Source organism: Anguilla rostrata, chromosome 16, assembly GCF_018555375.3.
Source record: "Anguilla rostrata isolate EN2019 chromosome 16, ASM1855537v3, whole genome shotgun sequence".
NCBI lineage: Eukaryota > Metazoa > Chordata > Actinopteri > Anguilliformes > Anguillidae > Anguilla > Anguilla rostrata.
The window spans coordinates 16,698,498-16,714,309 of NC_057948.1; the positions used below are offsets into that span (position 1 = coordinate 16,698,498).

Consider the following 15,812-nt stretch of genomic DNA (forward strand, 5'->3'; position numbering starts at 1 on the left):
GCCGCCGACTGCACCTGCTGCTGACTGCTGACTGACTGACTGACAGCCGTCCCAGCTGCTGCAGCACTGAGGGGGACCCCTATCTCAGTTTAACACGGCCCGGCACCAGATGGGTCTGTTCAGGCTGTAATATTGCCTACAGAGATCCCATAATATTTCCAGAACCTAGGTCACAACATGGTATAATGAGAGATACTGCCTCTGGGCTGAATCTCATCAGAGATTTTAAGAGCTTGGAATATTTTTACATCACTAACATTTATCCGGCACTCTTATCTACATCCGACTTACACAGCTTTTTCTTTTCTTTTTTATAGCATTTTTATGTAGTTTCCATTTATGCGGCTGGGTATATGCTGGAGCCAGACAGGTTAAATACCTTGCTCAAGGGCGCAACAACAACGTCCTACCTGGGAATCAAACCCGCGACCTTTAAATAACAAGCCTCGTTCCCTGACCATTATACCGCCGTTAAAAGCCGGTGCGCTTTCGCCGAGCGCTCCTGTTTGTGCCCTCGACGGCGGGAAGCCCCGCTGCTGCGGCGCATTGGCTGCGCGGAGGAGGAGCCGGCGTAGCTGTGAAAAGTGCTCTGGAACCACTCAGAGACGCGCTCCGGGTTCAGCCTGTCTCCGCCAGGGGGATCCGGGCTCCTGCTTTGATCGCGCGCTGTCCTCGTCCGCCACGCAGCCCAGGGGGCGGGAGCGCTCGTGTGGGGAGACGCCACGAGCGCAGCCGACGCGCGTGCGTGCGCGAGGCTCCTCGGCGAAGGGGGGCAGAGCGGCGCGAACCTTTAATCAATGAGGAACCAAACAAAGGCTGCTGACTCGTCCGTTCCTTTTCACAGAGAATTACCTTCGGTTGTTTTTAAAAGAATATTTAATGCGCTGTTTGTTGTTGAAGCAAAGCTCTCTCTCTCTCTTTCTCTATCTCACTCTCTTCTCTCTGTCTCTCTCCCCCATGCTCTCTCTCTCTCTTTCTCTATCTCACTCTCTATCTCTGTCTCTTTCTCTCTGTTTCTCTCTCTCTCTCTCCCCCATGCTGTCTCTCTCTCCCTCTCCCTTTCTCTCTCTCTCCCCCCCATCGTGAGATCACTGGCGGAGTACTGATGTGTGTTTTGCTTTCTGAAGACAAAGATATTTCTGTTATTCAGGGTTTTTTTCCCCTTCCCCCAGAGCCTGTACACCCACAGAACATGGAATGTCTTTTTTTGCCCCCCACTTGAAAAGAATGCTGTTGGCCTGTCAGTGGAAATGTAATTGTGGGAGGGGGGCTTGCATTTCAAATTTCACATTCATTTTTTGGTGTTATTAACGATTAGGGGGTGAGAGGTCTCCATGTTCAGTCCCCCTTTGAAGAACAGGGTCATTTTGGGTTCTGTGGTTTTATTAGCAATGCAGGAATGTGAGTGAACTTCTGCCCAATTTGTAAAAATTCATTTTTCTTGGTTAAATTCATGAATAATAGCTGGGCCTTGTGATGTCTGTCACAAACTCTTCTGATGGCCCAGTCCAGCTGTCAGACAAGCGGGTGCCGTCTAGGTCACAAAGCCACTCTTTGTTTCTTCTTTCGCCTGAAGATCTGCGAACATCAGCTCTAGAATGTTCTACACACAAATTCATTAGTATTTATTCTGTGATCCATCTATTCGCTAAGTGCCCGGTGTGCCGTTTGTTTACTTCCTGCAGAATGCCGCCAAGCAGGCCGCGGCCGCAACCACGCAGACCATCGCCGCTTCCCAGAATGCAGCTACCTCCAACAAGAACACCGCGGCGCACCAGCAGCTGGTGCAGAGCTGCAAGGTAGAGAGCTGTGGGAGGCCGTGTTCATCCTCTGAGCTTTCTGTCTGCAGTGGTGATGCTTTATGAACCGGTCCTTACTAACATATACCTTCGCTGTTTTTTACATTTTTTATTGATATTGGACCAGAACATGGCTAAGACATTTGGATGACGGTTGTGTTTTCTTTGGTTGCAGTGTTATTTTATGCATGCTGAGTAGTTTCTTTTGTTTTGCATTTAAAGCTACACAGGGAAGGGTGTAGGTCAGTGGTCCTGAACGCAGGTTATGGAGAGCGATAGGTCTGCTAGTTCTCATTGCGACTCAGCGTTTAATCAATCAGGTTAAAGAAGTTGAGTGTACAGTTCACTCGCTTCTGTCAATTTCTTGGGGCTGAACCGTGGCAGCTCGTGAGCTGAAAATAGACGAGGCCAAAACTTACACCCCGTCAGTTCTCAGCTCAGCAGCTGCGGCTGGGTCTGAAGCAAGAAAAATAGCTTTATGCGTGTGTGCGTTCGTGTGTTTTCAGGTAGTGGCAGACCACATTCCTCAGCTGGTCCAGGGAGTCCGCAGCAGCCAGGCCCAGCCTGAGGACCTGAGTGCCCAGCTCACGCTCATCATTGCCAGCCAGAACTTCCTCCAGGTAACAGCTCAGGGGGAGCCCTCCACTGTTAAAGGCACTGAATGAACATTGGCTTCAGTTCAAATTCACCACCTCCGTCACGATACGGCTGTGACTGTTTTTTACCAGTACTTTTCATTTCTGTGCGCTCGTAAATATTTCTAAATCCTGTTGCTATTTGTGTCAATTCCTCTGAAAGCCTGGAAGTAAAATGGTGACGTCGGCGAAGTCGGCAGTCCCCACGGTGAACGACCAGGCGGCGGCCATGCAGCTGGGCCAGTGTGCCAAAAACCTGGCCACCTGCCTGGCGGAGCTCAGGACCGCTGCGCAGAAGGTATTCCCGCCTCCCTTTGTGGCCGTGATCTATGTGCCATGGAGCAGCGTGAGCCTTTTGTGCAGTTCAGCACCTCCCTGTAAATGCAGATGTTCTTTAAAGAGCGCGAGTCTCGTCTGCCGCATACTGTATTGTGGTCACTGGTCCTTATATTTGTGAATCGTGGAAACTCAAGCCAAACATGGCTGCCCTTTCTTGTTTTTTTTTTTTGTTTGTTTGTTTTTTTCAGCTACGACTATTCATTACAGCTAGGATGTACTTTTTTTCTCAGATTCAAAGAGTCTGCCAAAAGAGTGGAACGAGTATGCGGTTTCTTTTTACCTTTTAGGCCCACGAAGCCTGCGGTCCCATGGAAATAGACTCTGCCCTTACTTCGGTACAGACTCTGAAGAGTGAACTTCAGGACGCCAAGATGGCCGCCGCTGACGGGCAGCTTAAACCACTGCCTGGAGAATCGGTTAGTGCTGTATTTCCATAGGTGCGAGGAGAAGGTCTTCAGGAACAGCGAAATTTAAAACAAGTATGCTCCATGTTTGACACTTTGGTAATAAAACTAAAGAGCTGAAATTAAAATTAAAGGTCCAGGAATCTGAAAGCTGTAAATTCTTTGCTGATGTGTTGTTTTAAACCTTTTTTGCATTAACAAATGGGCCAGAAATATTTCAAAATGATTCTTGCAAAAAAATATGTAAAAGCCTGCGCCGAGATTGGCTTGTTTTCATCCTTGGCTAAATGGCAGGTTTTCAGTGGGTGGGGATTGCTGGGCACAATGTACCTCACTAAAATGCTGACCAGTGAAATCCTTTCTACTTGTAATATGGAAATGATGCTCTTGCCACTTGTGTGCGGGCAAGTTGGAAATGCCTTGCACCTTCACTGGATGCCGAAAAACAATTTTTATCAAAAATGATGGAACCCACAAGAAAGTATTTCATTTCTGGAGGCCCCTGGGCACAGCAATATTGTAATAACCCCATCAGTTTATATTTGTAGTGCACATTTTTGTGAGGACTTCACCATCTATCTGCAAAAACAGTGTGGCTTTGCTAGATGGCTAGTGCTGGTGCATGTTGCAGTGCCTTTCCTCCCTTCCCTCCCAACTGTTGCTGCTAAGTACTCTCCCCGTTTTCACAGAATAGACACATGATGGATCATAAGTAGGCCTACCTTTAGCTAGAGATAATTAAATAGCATTCAAGCTCAGATACGTGGAATCAAAGCCTTTTTTATTCAGGTGTAATGTCCAGTGAGTTTGAGACTGCTGTTGAGTATAATGTTAGTGTACAGTAGCTTGATGTTACAGCATTATTACACATAGAATGATATGCAGGTTTAACTATACGGTATTGCCTAGCTTATGTTGATTTCTTTCATGTTGTCTGGTAGTCTAATGTTACTGCTCGGGACAACCTGCTCTAACCTAGCTAGCGATGAAGAATGGTTTACATATGACATGTCGTACAGATATGAATATTAATTAGTGCAGGATATACGCCTACCCTGTCTTCATCTGCTGAACAGGTCACGATAATCTAATACTGTTTATTACAATTTAATGGTTAAAATTAGGTTAAAAACTTCTAAGAAATATTAAGAAGGCAATCGATTATCACTTCTAGTGAATATTACCACAATTTGAATCCTGTTTCCTGGACCTTTAAAGTATTTAAAAAACGAAAGCAAAATATGTTTTACAAGAAATCAATTCAATGCGTAATTTAAATGGGTTTGTATTTGGTCTGCCATTGATGGAGGTAATTGCTATTGATTACTGCATGCTACACTTTATGCTGTAGGGTTTTTAAATGTTACTTTGTTTACCTGTATTTCTCCTTCAGCTTGAAAAGTGTGCTCAAGACCTGGGAAGCACATCCAAGGCAGTGGGCTCCTCCATGGCCCAGCTGCTCACCTGTGCTGCACAAGGCAATGAGCACTACACAGGTACTGTACTATACTGGGACCTACACAATTACTGTACTGCACTGGGCCCTACACAGGTACTGTACTACACTGGGCCCTACACAGGTACTATACTACACTGGGCCCTGCACAGTACTGTACTTCACTGGGCCCTACACAGGTACTGTACTACACTGGGCCCTACACAGGTACTGTACTACACTGGTCCCTACACAGGTACTATACCACACTGTTCACTACACAGGTACCGTACTATACTGGGCCCTACACAGGTACTGTACTATACTGGGCCCTACACAGGTACTGTACTACACTGGGCCCTGCACAGGTACTGTACTACACTGGGCCCTACACAGGTACTGTACTATACTGGGCCCTACACAGGTACTGTACTACACTGGGCCCTGCGCAGGTACTGTTCTTCAAGGCAGTGAATACAAAAGAAACCCAATATATTATAAATTATTTGCTGTAAATGAATGATTCAGAATCTGCACTCGGGAGATGCACTTTACATTACATTACTGGCATTTGGGAGATGCTCTTATCCAGAGCAACTTACAATGGAATTTATTATGTATTATTTTTATATTTTTGGGATGGATTTCATTCTTTCTTTGAAAGGGAAACACCCTTGATGTTTATTCAGTTTTTTCTGATTGTGTGTGGGATGTTTTGTTGTAGTTAATGTTTCTGTTGCTCTGTATAAGTTTGCAAAGGCTCGTTCACAGAAATGACAGCACCCACCTAAAAATCATTCAGAGCCCATTTTTATTCTCATTTCGGGCGGTGCGTGCCTCCTGTGGGTGAGCTGTGTTGGATCCATTTCCGAAAGGCAGGGCGTGGGTGGGAGTAGGTGGACGTGGACTGCGGTCTCGATGAATGGGTCTTATTGTTCACAGCTGAGCAGTTCCCTGGTAGGGGACTCCAGAACATCGGAAAGCACCACAGCTCTCTTTGAAGCGAGCCGTCGGATGGCGGCCGGCAGAGGTGGTAAATTTGGGAACTGACACCTCCGCAGTGGGTACTTCTCCTGCTGAGCTTGCAGAGGAAGTTAGGAAATCCCACTCTAGAGGGCGAAACGGCATCAGCCACTTAGTGCTAACCGCCAGCCAGTACTGACATTGACTCATTTGTTCACCGGTAGCAAAGTTTAATAGAAAGTCAGTCGTACCCATTTTCGTTCTGGCAATATTGTTATCTGTGGATGTAGAATGATGACAGAGAGTGCGGGTGCTAATGATTTCAGTGCCCTGCCCTGGCTGATTAGAGTCTCTCAGAGGAATGGACGAAGATAGATTTGAATATTTTATTCTTCGTAAAAGAGCACCACTGATTCATCAGCTGAGCTGGGTGCAGTTTTTTCTGCCCATTAATCTTGTTTTCAGTAGATTAGCGGGTAAATGCAATTTGACGCCATTTTCCAAATCCCCTCCTTGCACTGTGTGTAAAAATGAAAGGTCAGATTCCCTGTGGTGCCTAATTTGATCTATCCAATTCATTTGAATGACATGGTGGGTGCTCTTTGATATGTCGTACCTTGATCTTCTTATCGAGTCTTCGTGTAAAGCCTAAGGGGGAACTATGTTGTTCTTTTTTCAGACATTTCCTCCCACTGCTCAGATCATGAAGGAGAGAATCTGTGTCTTCTGTTCTTAAGTGTTGGCTGCTTGATTTCTCACTACACTACTATTCATGTGGGAAAATTTATTCAATTTATGGATCCCCTGACTGTCTCCCTAAGTTATTATCAAATATAACCCGACCAGCCGTCTTGAATCCGGTTGTCCATTATTGAAGATGACAGAGAGGATGATTCTAAAGCAGAACATATTCTCCCCACAGTGAACTGTGTGAGATCACTGTGAAAGAAACTATTCCTTCTTTAATTTTTTTTTTTTTAATTTCACCAATGTCAAATGAACCACTATTGCTGATTCTGGAGCGCCGAAGACATGCATGTAACATGTCTCCACAGCTCCATTCCACAGTATGGTTGATAAGTCAGGTTTGTACAGACGAGCCACTTAATATGCAGATCAGTAGGCTAACCGACCAGCAGGGGTCACTGGTGTGCAATGAGACATGCTAAAACGGTCCCTCTCTGGGTGAGGCTAGCATCAGTTATGCATGGCTGGCTGACATCTGCAATGGCATGGTAGGAATTCAATACCGGACTGCGGGGTCCATCTATGCACTGGATCAGTGCCACAAAAGAATGAGTCACCTAGCAGTTCCTTGAAAATGTAAAAATAAATGATTGCTGCTTTTTGATTTTTCATGCACTCCATTACAGTAAAACTTCTGGGAAGTTTTTCAGTAAATGACATTACGGACCTGCCTCATTTCCTCCAACCCCTACTCTTTTGCACAGGTGTGGCTGCCAGGGAGACCGCCCAGGCCCTGAAGACCCTGGCCCAGTCCGCCCGGGGTGTGGCTGCCTCCACCACCGACCCCCAGTCAGCGGCGGCCATGTTGGATTCAGCCCGCGATGTCATGGAGGGCTCCGCCTTGCTGATCCACGAGGCCAAGCAGGCCCTGGTTGCCCCCGGCGATGCAGAGAGTCAGCAGAGGTTGGCGCAGGTGAGGAGGTGTGCTGTCCTGCCTCCAGCAGCCAAGATGGCTGACATGGGCTCCAGTCCAAGATCTTTCAGTTACCAAGCCATATCCCCACTTACTGTATGCCTCTGCTGCTTCTCTAGTGTAGTCCCATTGTTTCTGCTACTTCTCGTATGTCCAACAATTGCCCCCCGCCTTATTCTCATTTCATTTTTATAAACCACAGCTTCCCAGACTCTGTGCTGGAACCTTCCGCATGCTGATTTTCATTCCATTCTATCAATCGATAAATGTTGTCTAAAACAAATAGCTTTACTCCTTATAGATTCATTTTTAACATAAGTCAGGTTTGGCTCATTGTCATTTGCTTTGTTTTTGAACTTCTCGTTCTCCATTATCATTGATGACCTGTCCGAACTGCGAACGTTTACTGTAACTCTGAATACATATGTCACTATCAATTTGTCACACAAGGGCAATGTCTTTCTGAAGCAATGATTTGCCTCAGAGTAAATCACATAAAATGAATGCATTAGTTGAATTAATCTGCCTGATTAATTCTCAGATGAGTTTGGGATATTAATTCTTCATGGCGCGTGTTTCTCTTTCTGACATGTTTGTAGCCTGAGGGGGTTAATCATCATAACTGTGTCATTCAGAATGCCAAACAGCATGTTACACTGGGGGAATCGTGATTACAGTTCAGGTAGAATGGAAACAAGCATCCACAGAGGGGTACAAGGACCGGGGGTTTTTGAGAACCTGTTTAACATGTTCCTGTTTCGCTCCCCTCTAGTCCAGGGGTGTCCAGTGCTGCTCGTTGAGAGCCGTGGCATCTCCTGTGCGTGAGTTAATTGTTATATTCCTGCAGACCCTGTGGCTCTCCAGGGCCGGAGTTAGACATCCGTGCTGTAGTCTCCTCAGGTGCTCGGTCTTGAGCGTTATTCCAGAATGTTATTATCCAATGTTATTCCATACCACTACAGCGTTCCCATTTCTTCCCGCAGCCCTCAACCCCGTTATGGATTTGACAGAAGCGAACGTTAGCCGTTTCAGTTACTGTACTTGATTGATTTTCCTCTCCTCGGCTGATTTGTATTTGAAATGTGACAACACCCCTAGAGGCCCGAGGCGGAAGTGCAGCGGGGTGAGCCGGCTCACGTTCCCCTGCCCTCTGGGTTACAGGTCGCCAAGGCCGTGTCTCACTCGCTGAATAACTGCGTGAACTGCCTGCCGGGACAGAAGGACGTGGACATGGCCCTGAAGAGCATCGGGGAGTCCAGCAAGAAGCTGCTGGTGGATACTGTGAGTGAAGGAGACGGGGCGGGGCTCGAGCGCCGCTCCGTTCGAAAATCAGCATGAAAAATTCACGTGATGGAGAAAACCTGGATATTATATCGTTATCGTTATCCAACTTTATGAATCCAGTTTACGGAACCGTTTTGTCATATTTCAAATATGTTTCCCATCAGACTCAGCCTGTCGGTCTTGTATCCAAGTAAAGTGCTATTCCATGGAGCGAAGATTAGTATCAAATTCTAACCGTGCTAGTACTGTCTGTAGCAGGCAGTCGCAGAGTGCAACGGATAATTGTGTAAAATGGTGTCCCAGATGGAGAGGTTTCATTTCGCAGGATATCCCCGCTGCTCACATAATCGGGATCTTCTGGTCAGTCACACACCTGCAGCCTTCTGCTCTAAAAAAGGACTGCACAGCTCAGTAGGATAGCGAACAAAAAAATCATGGTTCTGCAACTTTGTGGATCAGCAAATAAAATGTACATTCCAAATCAGATGACAGAGGAGAACACTACAAAGTCCATATAACCTTATGAATCTGCTGGCACTGATGTCACGCGGGCCCGCCTTTTTCTGTGTCTAGCTCCCCCCCTCCACCAAGTCCTTCCAGGAGGCCCAAGGCGACCTCAACCAGACGGCCGCCGACCTCAACCATTCAGCCGGGGAGGTGGTCCATGCGTCCCGGGGCACCAGCAGCCAGTTGGCCGTGGCCTCTGGGAAATTTGGGGAGCACTTCGACGAGTTCCTTGACGCTGGCATCGAGATGGCGGGCCACACCCAGGTGAGAGCGTTCCTCCACCCTTCTGGGCTCTAGGTCTGTTGCCTGCTGTGCCATCCAGTGGATTGTATTTATTTCTGCTTGGACTAAGCTCCTGCTCACATCTCTATCTGGGTGGTGTTTTTCATTCAAGCTCCCACACCCCTCCCCCCAACCTTTCTTTAGATGGTCTTTGTGTTGATGGCACGACTCAGCAACACATGACTGCATCTTGGATGGTATTTGGGGTCAATACCTTGTGCATATCTGTACCAGAAGGTGTTTGGGTTCAAGTCCCCTTAAATATTCACGTCCAGATGGCCTTTCTGACTGCTGTGGGCCAAGTTGTGATGGCTGTGTTTATGTGCCTTTCTAAGCCATTGGCGGAACAGCTTGCTTCTTTTGAGCATTCATAATTCATGATTATGAACGTGAAGAAGCAGGGGATTACAAAGTCTTCATATCGTCGACGCTTTTCTGGTTTCTGATTCACTGGATCGTCGGACGTTTTTTGGTGTAATTGACTTAGACGTCTGCGAGTCCCTTGGAGCATGAGAAAAGTGGGTTATAATAAGATCGCTGATGAAGTTCCCCTCATGGCTGGTTGCTAATTTGGGATGAGCGTCTGGGAGGAAAGCAGATGTGGAGTGACACACTGATCAGCAGATCAGTCATCGGTGACTCCTACTGGCAGCACTGCTCCATTAGAGCAGTAATATGGACTGAGTGATGGAGGCACCAGGCATTGGCACAGACCTGATATATAACCCTACACCAGCATTAAAGGGGCTAATGCATTAGCCTACAACAGCATTAAAGGGCCTGTGCAGCATTATAGGGCCTGTTTCAGATGACATCACTCCTCAATACTTTCTCTGCTGTTCTCTTTTACCTTGAATTAGGTGGTGAATTGGGGGGGGGGGGACGTGTTCTATAATGAATGGCTAGCCTGGGTGTCTTGAATAAATATGTCTCCTGGTTAACCCCAGCCTCAGGGGTCATGTTGATAGGGCATCTTGGTATTAGAGTGCGTTCATATGGGCAAAGTGTATGTGCATTATTGTGGTTTTTTTCCAATAACAACTATCAAAATAATGAATGAAAAACATTTTGCAAAGCGAAGCCAAATGGTTCGCCCAAAGCGTTTGTTGCAACCCAGTTAGCCAAAATCAAGCAAGAAAATGATGAAGTGACAGCCATACCTCTGAGAAACACACGCAATATCCTAATACCGACTGACCTGCTTTGATTTTCGCCATGAAAATGCTCTGTTCTAATGTCTGTAGATCTGTTAGACTGTAGGCTAATAGCAGTGAAACAGCCCATGGGCTATGTGTGTGTGTCTTCAGTGCCCCTGTGCCGTCGGTAAATGCTGGTTGTGGTTTACCTTGGTAGAGCACAGAGGACCAGATCCAGGTGATTGGGAACCTAAAAAGCATCTCCATGGCCTCCAGCAAGCTGCTCCTGGCTGCCAAGTCGCTTTCAGTGGACCCTGGGGCAGCCAACGCCAAAAACCTACTGGCAGCTGCTGCCAGGTGAGATGCTGGGCAAGCCATGACCCCTGTCTGACCCCTGAATGACCCCTGTCTGGCCCCCGTGTGGCCCTATATGGCCCTGCATGGACCTGTATCAGTTATAATTCAGAGGTTAAGTCTTACCTGTTAATGATAGTGGGAGGAAGTTGGTAAGAAATCTATTTGCCAAAACTAAATTTACATTTGCCTCGGTATGACAAAGTTAACTGTGATATGAAGTGTGTAAAATTTTTTTAAAAACCATAGCATTTAACTTATTATCTTGTATTGTCAGAAATCATTTTACTAAGCATTGGATTAAGATTCAGTTAGATGTGTGAGCGAGTGTGATGCAGATATAATAGGTGTGATATAATATGCGATGCTGGTTCAGTAGACAGTGGCTGATCAGTGCTGCTGTGTTTGTGTTTCAGAGCAGTGACAGAGAGCATTAACCAGCTCATCACACTGTGTACCCAGCAGGCCCCGGGGCAAAAGGAGTGTGACAACGCCCTGCGAGAGCTGGAGGTACGGTACAAACACGTTAAAGATGAACGTCACATGCATGCAACATGAAGCTAACGCGCGACTCTACATGTGCTCACAGCCACACGTACACACAAGATGCATAAAATACAGTGTGTCTCTTATACCCACACACATACAGTAACATACACACACATTCCCTGAGCTCAGAATAGCTTCTTCCCACACCCTGCGTACGCAGGCTGTTTTCTCCTGTGAAGAGAAGCTTTCATCCGGGAAGAGTCACAGGACTGATCCGGCGTAATGAAAAAGATTTTGAGCAGACGTGAGAATTTCCTGTTCAGACGGCGCAGGGCTCTGATTTCCCAGCTCTGGGCTCACAAGTTTATTTTCTGTGTTTATTTGGATCCCCATTATCTGTTCCACATGCGGCAGGTACTCTTCCTGGGGTCCCCGGGAAACATAAGAACACACAACATTTTACAGAACACAACAGTAATAGCCTGCAGATATGTGATGATGTGGGACTCGGTTATATTAAAGCAGACCAGGTTAGAACATTGTGTAATTTGTCATGGGTTGTGTGTGTTTGCTTTGCTTTCCTGTTTGTGGACAGTGGGGCTTTAGCCACTTTCCAGGCCAGTGGGTGAAAGCTGCTTTGTAGGCTGGCCTTTAATACATGGTAAATAGGCCTGGGAATGTAGTCAGCTACCATTCTCAAAAGCTTCCTATTGAGGTTGTCAATACTTGGCTGTTTATAATTTTAATGGACAATAATGAAAATAGTAACTTTTATCCATTACATTTTTTAATGTAGGGCTCAGATGATTCACTCTGCTGTTTTATGAATGTATTGCCTTGGTTTATGTTATTAGTGAAAAGAAGCCATTGAATTGATTATTGGTGTGAAAAGGTTTTGTATTGAATGAGCCATCAATGAAGATTTCAGTCTGTGAGATTCAATGAAATGGCAGTCTGTCACACATTGACAGTGAAATGGTTACAATGAGGGGCCACAGCAGTTTTTAGTGAGTGTTAAGTGTCAGTGATAAGTATTAGTAGTCCGTCCTCACCATGGTAGGTGTTTCAAATTGAAGCGGGAAAAGAGCCAGTCTGCTAGTTTTCACACATTTCTCAGTCTCCTTCCTCCACTCTTTCCTTCGTCCCCCTCTCCTCCTTTCGGCAGGCAGTGAAAGGGATGCTGGAGAACCCCAACGAGCCGGTCAGCGACCTGTCCTACTTCGACTGCATCGAGAGCGTGATGGAGAACTCCAAGGTACGGGCGCCGAGACCGAGCGTGTGCCCCGTCCTCGAACGAGGCACGGTCAGGGGGGGCGCCTGGCCCATGAGCTGACCCTGTCCCGTTCCGTTTCGCCCGCCAGGTGCTGGGGGAGTCCATGGCGGGCATGTCCCAGAACTGCAAGACGGGCGACGTGCCCGCGTTCGGGGAGTGCGTGTCCGGAGCTTCCAAAGCGCTGTGCGGACTGACCGAGGCCGCCGGGCAGGTGAGGCCCGCGTCCCGCGCCCGTTTGCCGTGGCAGCGCCGGATACGGCGAGCCCTGTGGCTGCCATGAAGCTGAAACGCGTAGCCATCGTTTCTGGTCAAGTTCCCCGGCTGTGTTATGTTCCCAAGCTCCGCCTTTCATTTGCGGTTTATTTTTAAGACGAGCCTCGTTTGTGCAGTAGCTCGCCGTATCCCCACGGAAAAAACCCTCTTATATGCGAAAGCTTCTCTCTCTGATTGGTTTGCTCCACCTAACCTCTCTCTCCTCCGTCCCCCCAACCCCTCTCAGGCCTCTTATCTGGTGGGCGTGTCTGACCCCAACAGCCAGGCGGGTCACCAGGGGCTGGTGGATCCCATCCAGTTTGCGAGAGCCAATCAAGCCATCCAGATGGCCTGCCAGAACTTGGTGGACCCCGGCAGCAGCCCGTCCCAAGTGAGTGCGCACTGGCAAAATGGCAACAGCTGCAATTTACAGGTTCCCCGTGCACTGTCCCTCTGAAAAGCTGGGACCGGGCTGCCTCATTATGTCCCCTCATTACGGCAGTCATGCAGTGCGGTCTGCCTGGCGCTCCAGCCCTGCTGTAGAGAAGTGAAGTCGCAGCGTGTGGGGGCCCATCTCCCCTGTTATCCCGCTGTCCGCGCGAGCTGGAAGCCTCTCGTTAGCGCTGCATTACGGGGCCGGCGCTTTTGTCTGTGCCCTCAGGTGCTCTCCGCGGCCACCATCGTCGCCAAGCACACCTCGGCCCTGTGCAACGCCTGCCGCCTGGCCTCCTCCAAAACCACCAACCCCGTGGCTAAGAGGCACTTTGTCCAGTCCGCCAAGGAGGTGGCCAACAGCACCGCTAACCTCGTCAAAACCATAAAGGTCAGAGTCCTGCCCAAATGCTACCGTCGCCATGGTTTCCCGCTTCTATCAATGTTTCAGGATGTTTCAGTGGTAATGAAATGGGCACTGTGTGTGTGTGTGTGTGTGTGTCTGCGCGCGCGGGTGTGTGTGTGTGTGAAATCTGTGTGGCTCATACTTGTGTGTCTTCTCCAGGCGCTTGATGGGGACTTCTCAGAAGAAAACAGGGACAGGTGTCGAGTTGCCACAGCACCACTCATCGAGGCTGTGGAGAACCTGACGGCTTTCTCCTCCAACCCAGAGTTCGCCAGCATTCCTGCACAGATCAGCAATGAGGTAGGTGCCCTATTTGTGTGTGTCTGTCTGTCTGTCTTTCTGTCTATAAACATGCATGCGAGCCTCTGTGTGTATGTGTGTCTGTACATATTTCGCCTAAATGCGGTCATACAGTATGTATGTGTGTGTGTGTGTGCGTGTGTCTGTCTGTCTGTCTGTCTGTCTGTCTATCTATAAGCGTGCATGCGTGCCTTCGTGTGTGTGTGTGTATTTTGCCTAAATGCGGTCATACAGTATGTATGTGTATGTGTGTGTGTGTGTGTGTAGTTTGCCTAAATGCAGTCATACAGTATGTAAGTATGTGTATGTGTGTGTGTGTGTATGACAGATATCCAGGCCCAGTGCTAAAGGGAATTTATGCCCTGCCTTTCCCGTTCATCGTCACAGTTAGTGGCTGTTTGCCTTTATTAGCTGCTGCTGTTTGTCTCAGGATTAGTTATCAGGCTTGTTTGTATTCGTAATGCTTTGTTGACACTGTACCATAAAACAGACTCTCAAGCAGCTACCAGGGGTTTCCTTCATGCACTGGAGCCTTGCGAGCATCCTTTGAAGTGGGGATTCTGATACAGAGCCAAAGTAAATGAACTTGCCGTCTCATTTTGAAAGTAAACTGAGGAATAAGTTTGTCCTCTTAAGTTGGTTGTAAGTGAAATGTGTATAGTAAGGCAGGACTGAGGCAGATTTTGCAGAGCAGTGTATCTTAGGTATTCCCGTAAAAAAAGGTTTAGCACCTTCTTTTAATTATTGGCCTGTGTATACGTGCGGCGGCTTTTTCTCTCCTGCTGCTCGTATTGCGCTTGTTAGCGTAACCGTTTGGCGAGTCTAAGTTCATCACCCCAGCAGGTCTGGTGTGGGGAGCTGGGTTTTTAGCGTAGCTCTGTGCATTGAGTTGCCCGTTATGTTCCAGTTTTGTGTTGCTTTGGCACATTTAGGGGAGTGCTGAGAGAAGCAGTCCCCAATCTTTCACTAGCTAAGTTAATTAGACGTGTGCACCTAGCTTTGGCCAGAGAGCCCATAAATCACATGTTGTTCAGGAGAACGATTTCTTTTTCTGGCCCAGGAAGTTGAGTTCAACTCTGTAAATGTGATGGAAGCTGTTGATGCATATTCTTTCAACCAGTAGTGCTCTGCTCATTACTGCACAGATCAGGAAGGAGGTAGTGGGTAGGATGTGTGAGCGTGCCTGCTTACGTGCATGTGTGCGTGCGTGTGTGTTAGTGTGAATGTATATGCATATGTGTACATGTGCATGTGTGTTTTGTTTCTGCTGCAGTGCTACACAGTGTGTGTCCTGCCCCCCCACCCCCCCCCCCACACCCACCCAGGGTTCAGCTGCTCAGGAGCCCATCCTGCGGTCGGCGTGTGCCATGCTGGACAGCTCCACCCAGCTGCTCGACACTGCCCGCTCGCTCGTCATCAACCCCAAGGACCCGCCTACCTGGTCCGTCTTGGCTGGCCACTCCCGCACCGTGTCCGACTCCATCAAGAGCCTCATCACCGCCATCAGGTATGCACAGCGCCCCTAGTGGCCGCCTGGTCTCCCTGCATTTGTCTCTCCTGTTAAACTTGGAGATATGGTTTGGACAGGGAATCTAGTGTTATATAAACACACTCTCACTCTCACACACACACACACACACACACAGCCCATAATATCCCCATCCTCCTGCTCCCAGGGACAAAGCCCCAGGTCAGAGGGAGTGCGACTACTCCATCGACAGCATTAACAAGTGCATCCGGGACATCGAGCAGGCCTCTCTGGCTGCTGTCAGCCAGAGTCTGCCCACACGAGATGACATCTCGCTGGAGGTAAATCTCTCTCTCTCTCTCTCTCTCTCTCTCTCTCTCTCTCTGTCTCTTTC

The 15,812-nt window shown here is 47.9% G+C and overlaps 1 protein-coding gene across 1 annotated transcript in view; it reads left to right on the top strand.

Annotated features, from left to right (window-relative positions):
- Positions 1 to 15,812, top strand: part of LOC135242735 (talin-2-like) — a 127,130-nt gene that overhangs the window by 85,968 nt on the left and 25,350 nt on the right. The window contains 17 exon segments of the mRNA XM_064313963.1: positions 1,686 to 1,799; positions 2,306 to 2,419; positions 2,598 to 2,732; positions 3,061 to 3,189; positions 4,571 to 4,673; positions 7,027 to 7,235; positions 8,397 to 8,516; positions 9,093 to 9,290; positions 10,662 to 10,801; positions 11,215 to 11,308; positions 12,453 to 12,542; positions 12,649 to 12,771; positions 13,060 to 13,203; positions 13,474 to 13,635; positions 13,810 to 13,950; positions 15,276 to 15,457; positions 15,627 to 15,759. Of these exon segments, the coding sequence (XP_064170033.1) occupies positions 1,686 to 1,799; positions 2,306 to 2,419; positions 2,598 to 2,732; positions 3,061 to 3,189; positions 4,571 to 4,673; positions 7,027 to 7,235; positions 8,397 to 8,516; positions 9,093 to 9,290; positions 10,662 to 10,801; positions 11,215 to 11,308; positions 12,453 to 12,542; positions 12,649 to 12,771; positions 13,060 to 13,203; positions 13,474 to 13,635; positions 13,810 to 13,950; positions 15,276 to 15,457; positions 15,627 to 15,759 (2,331 nt within the window).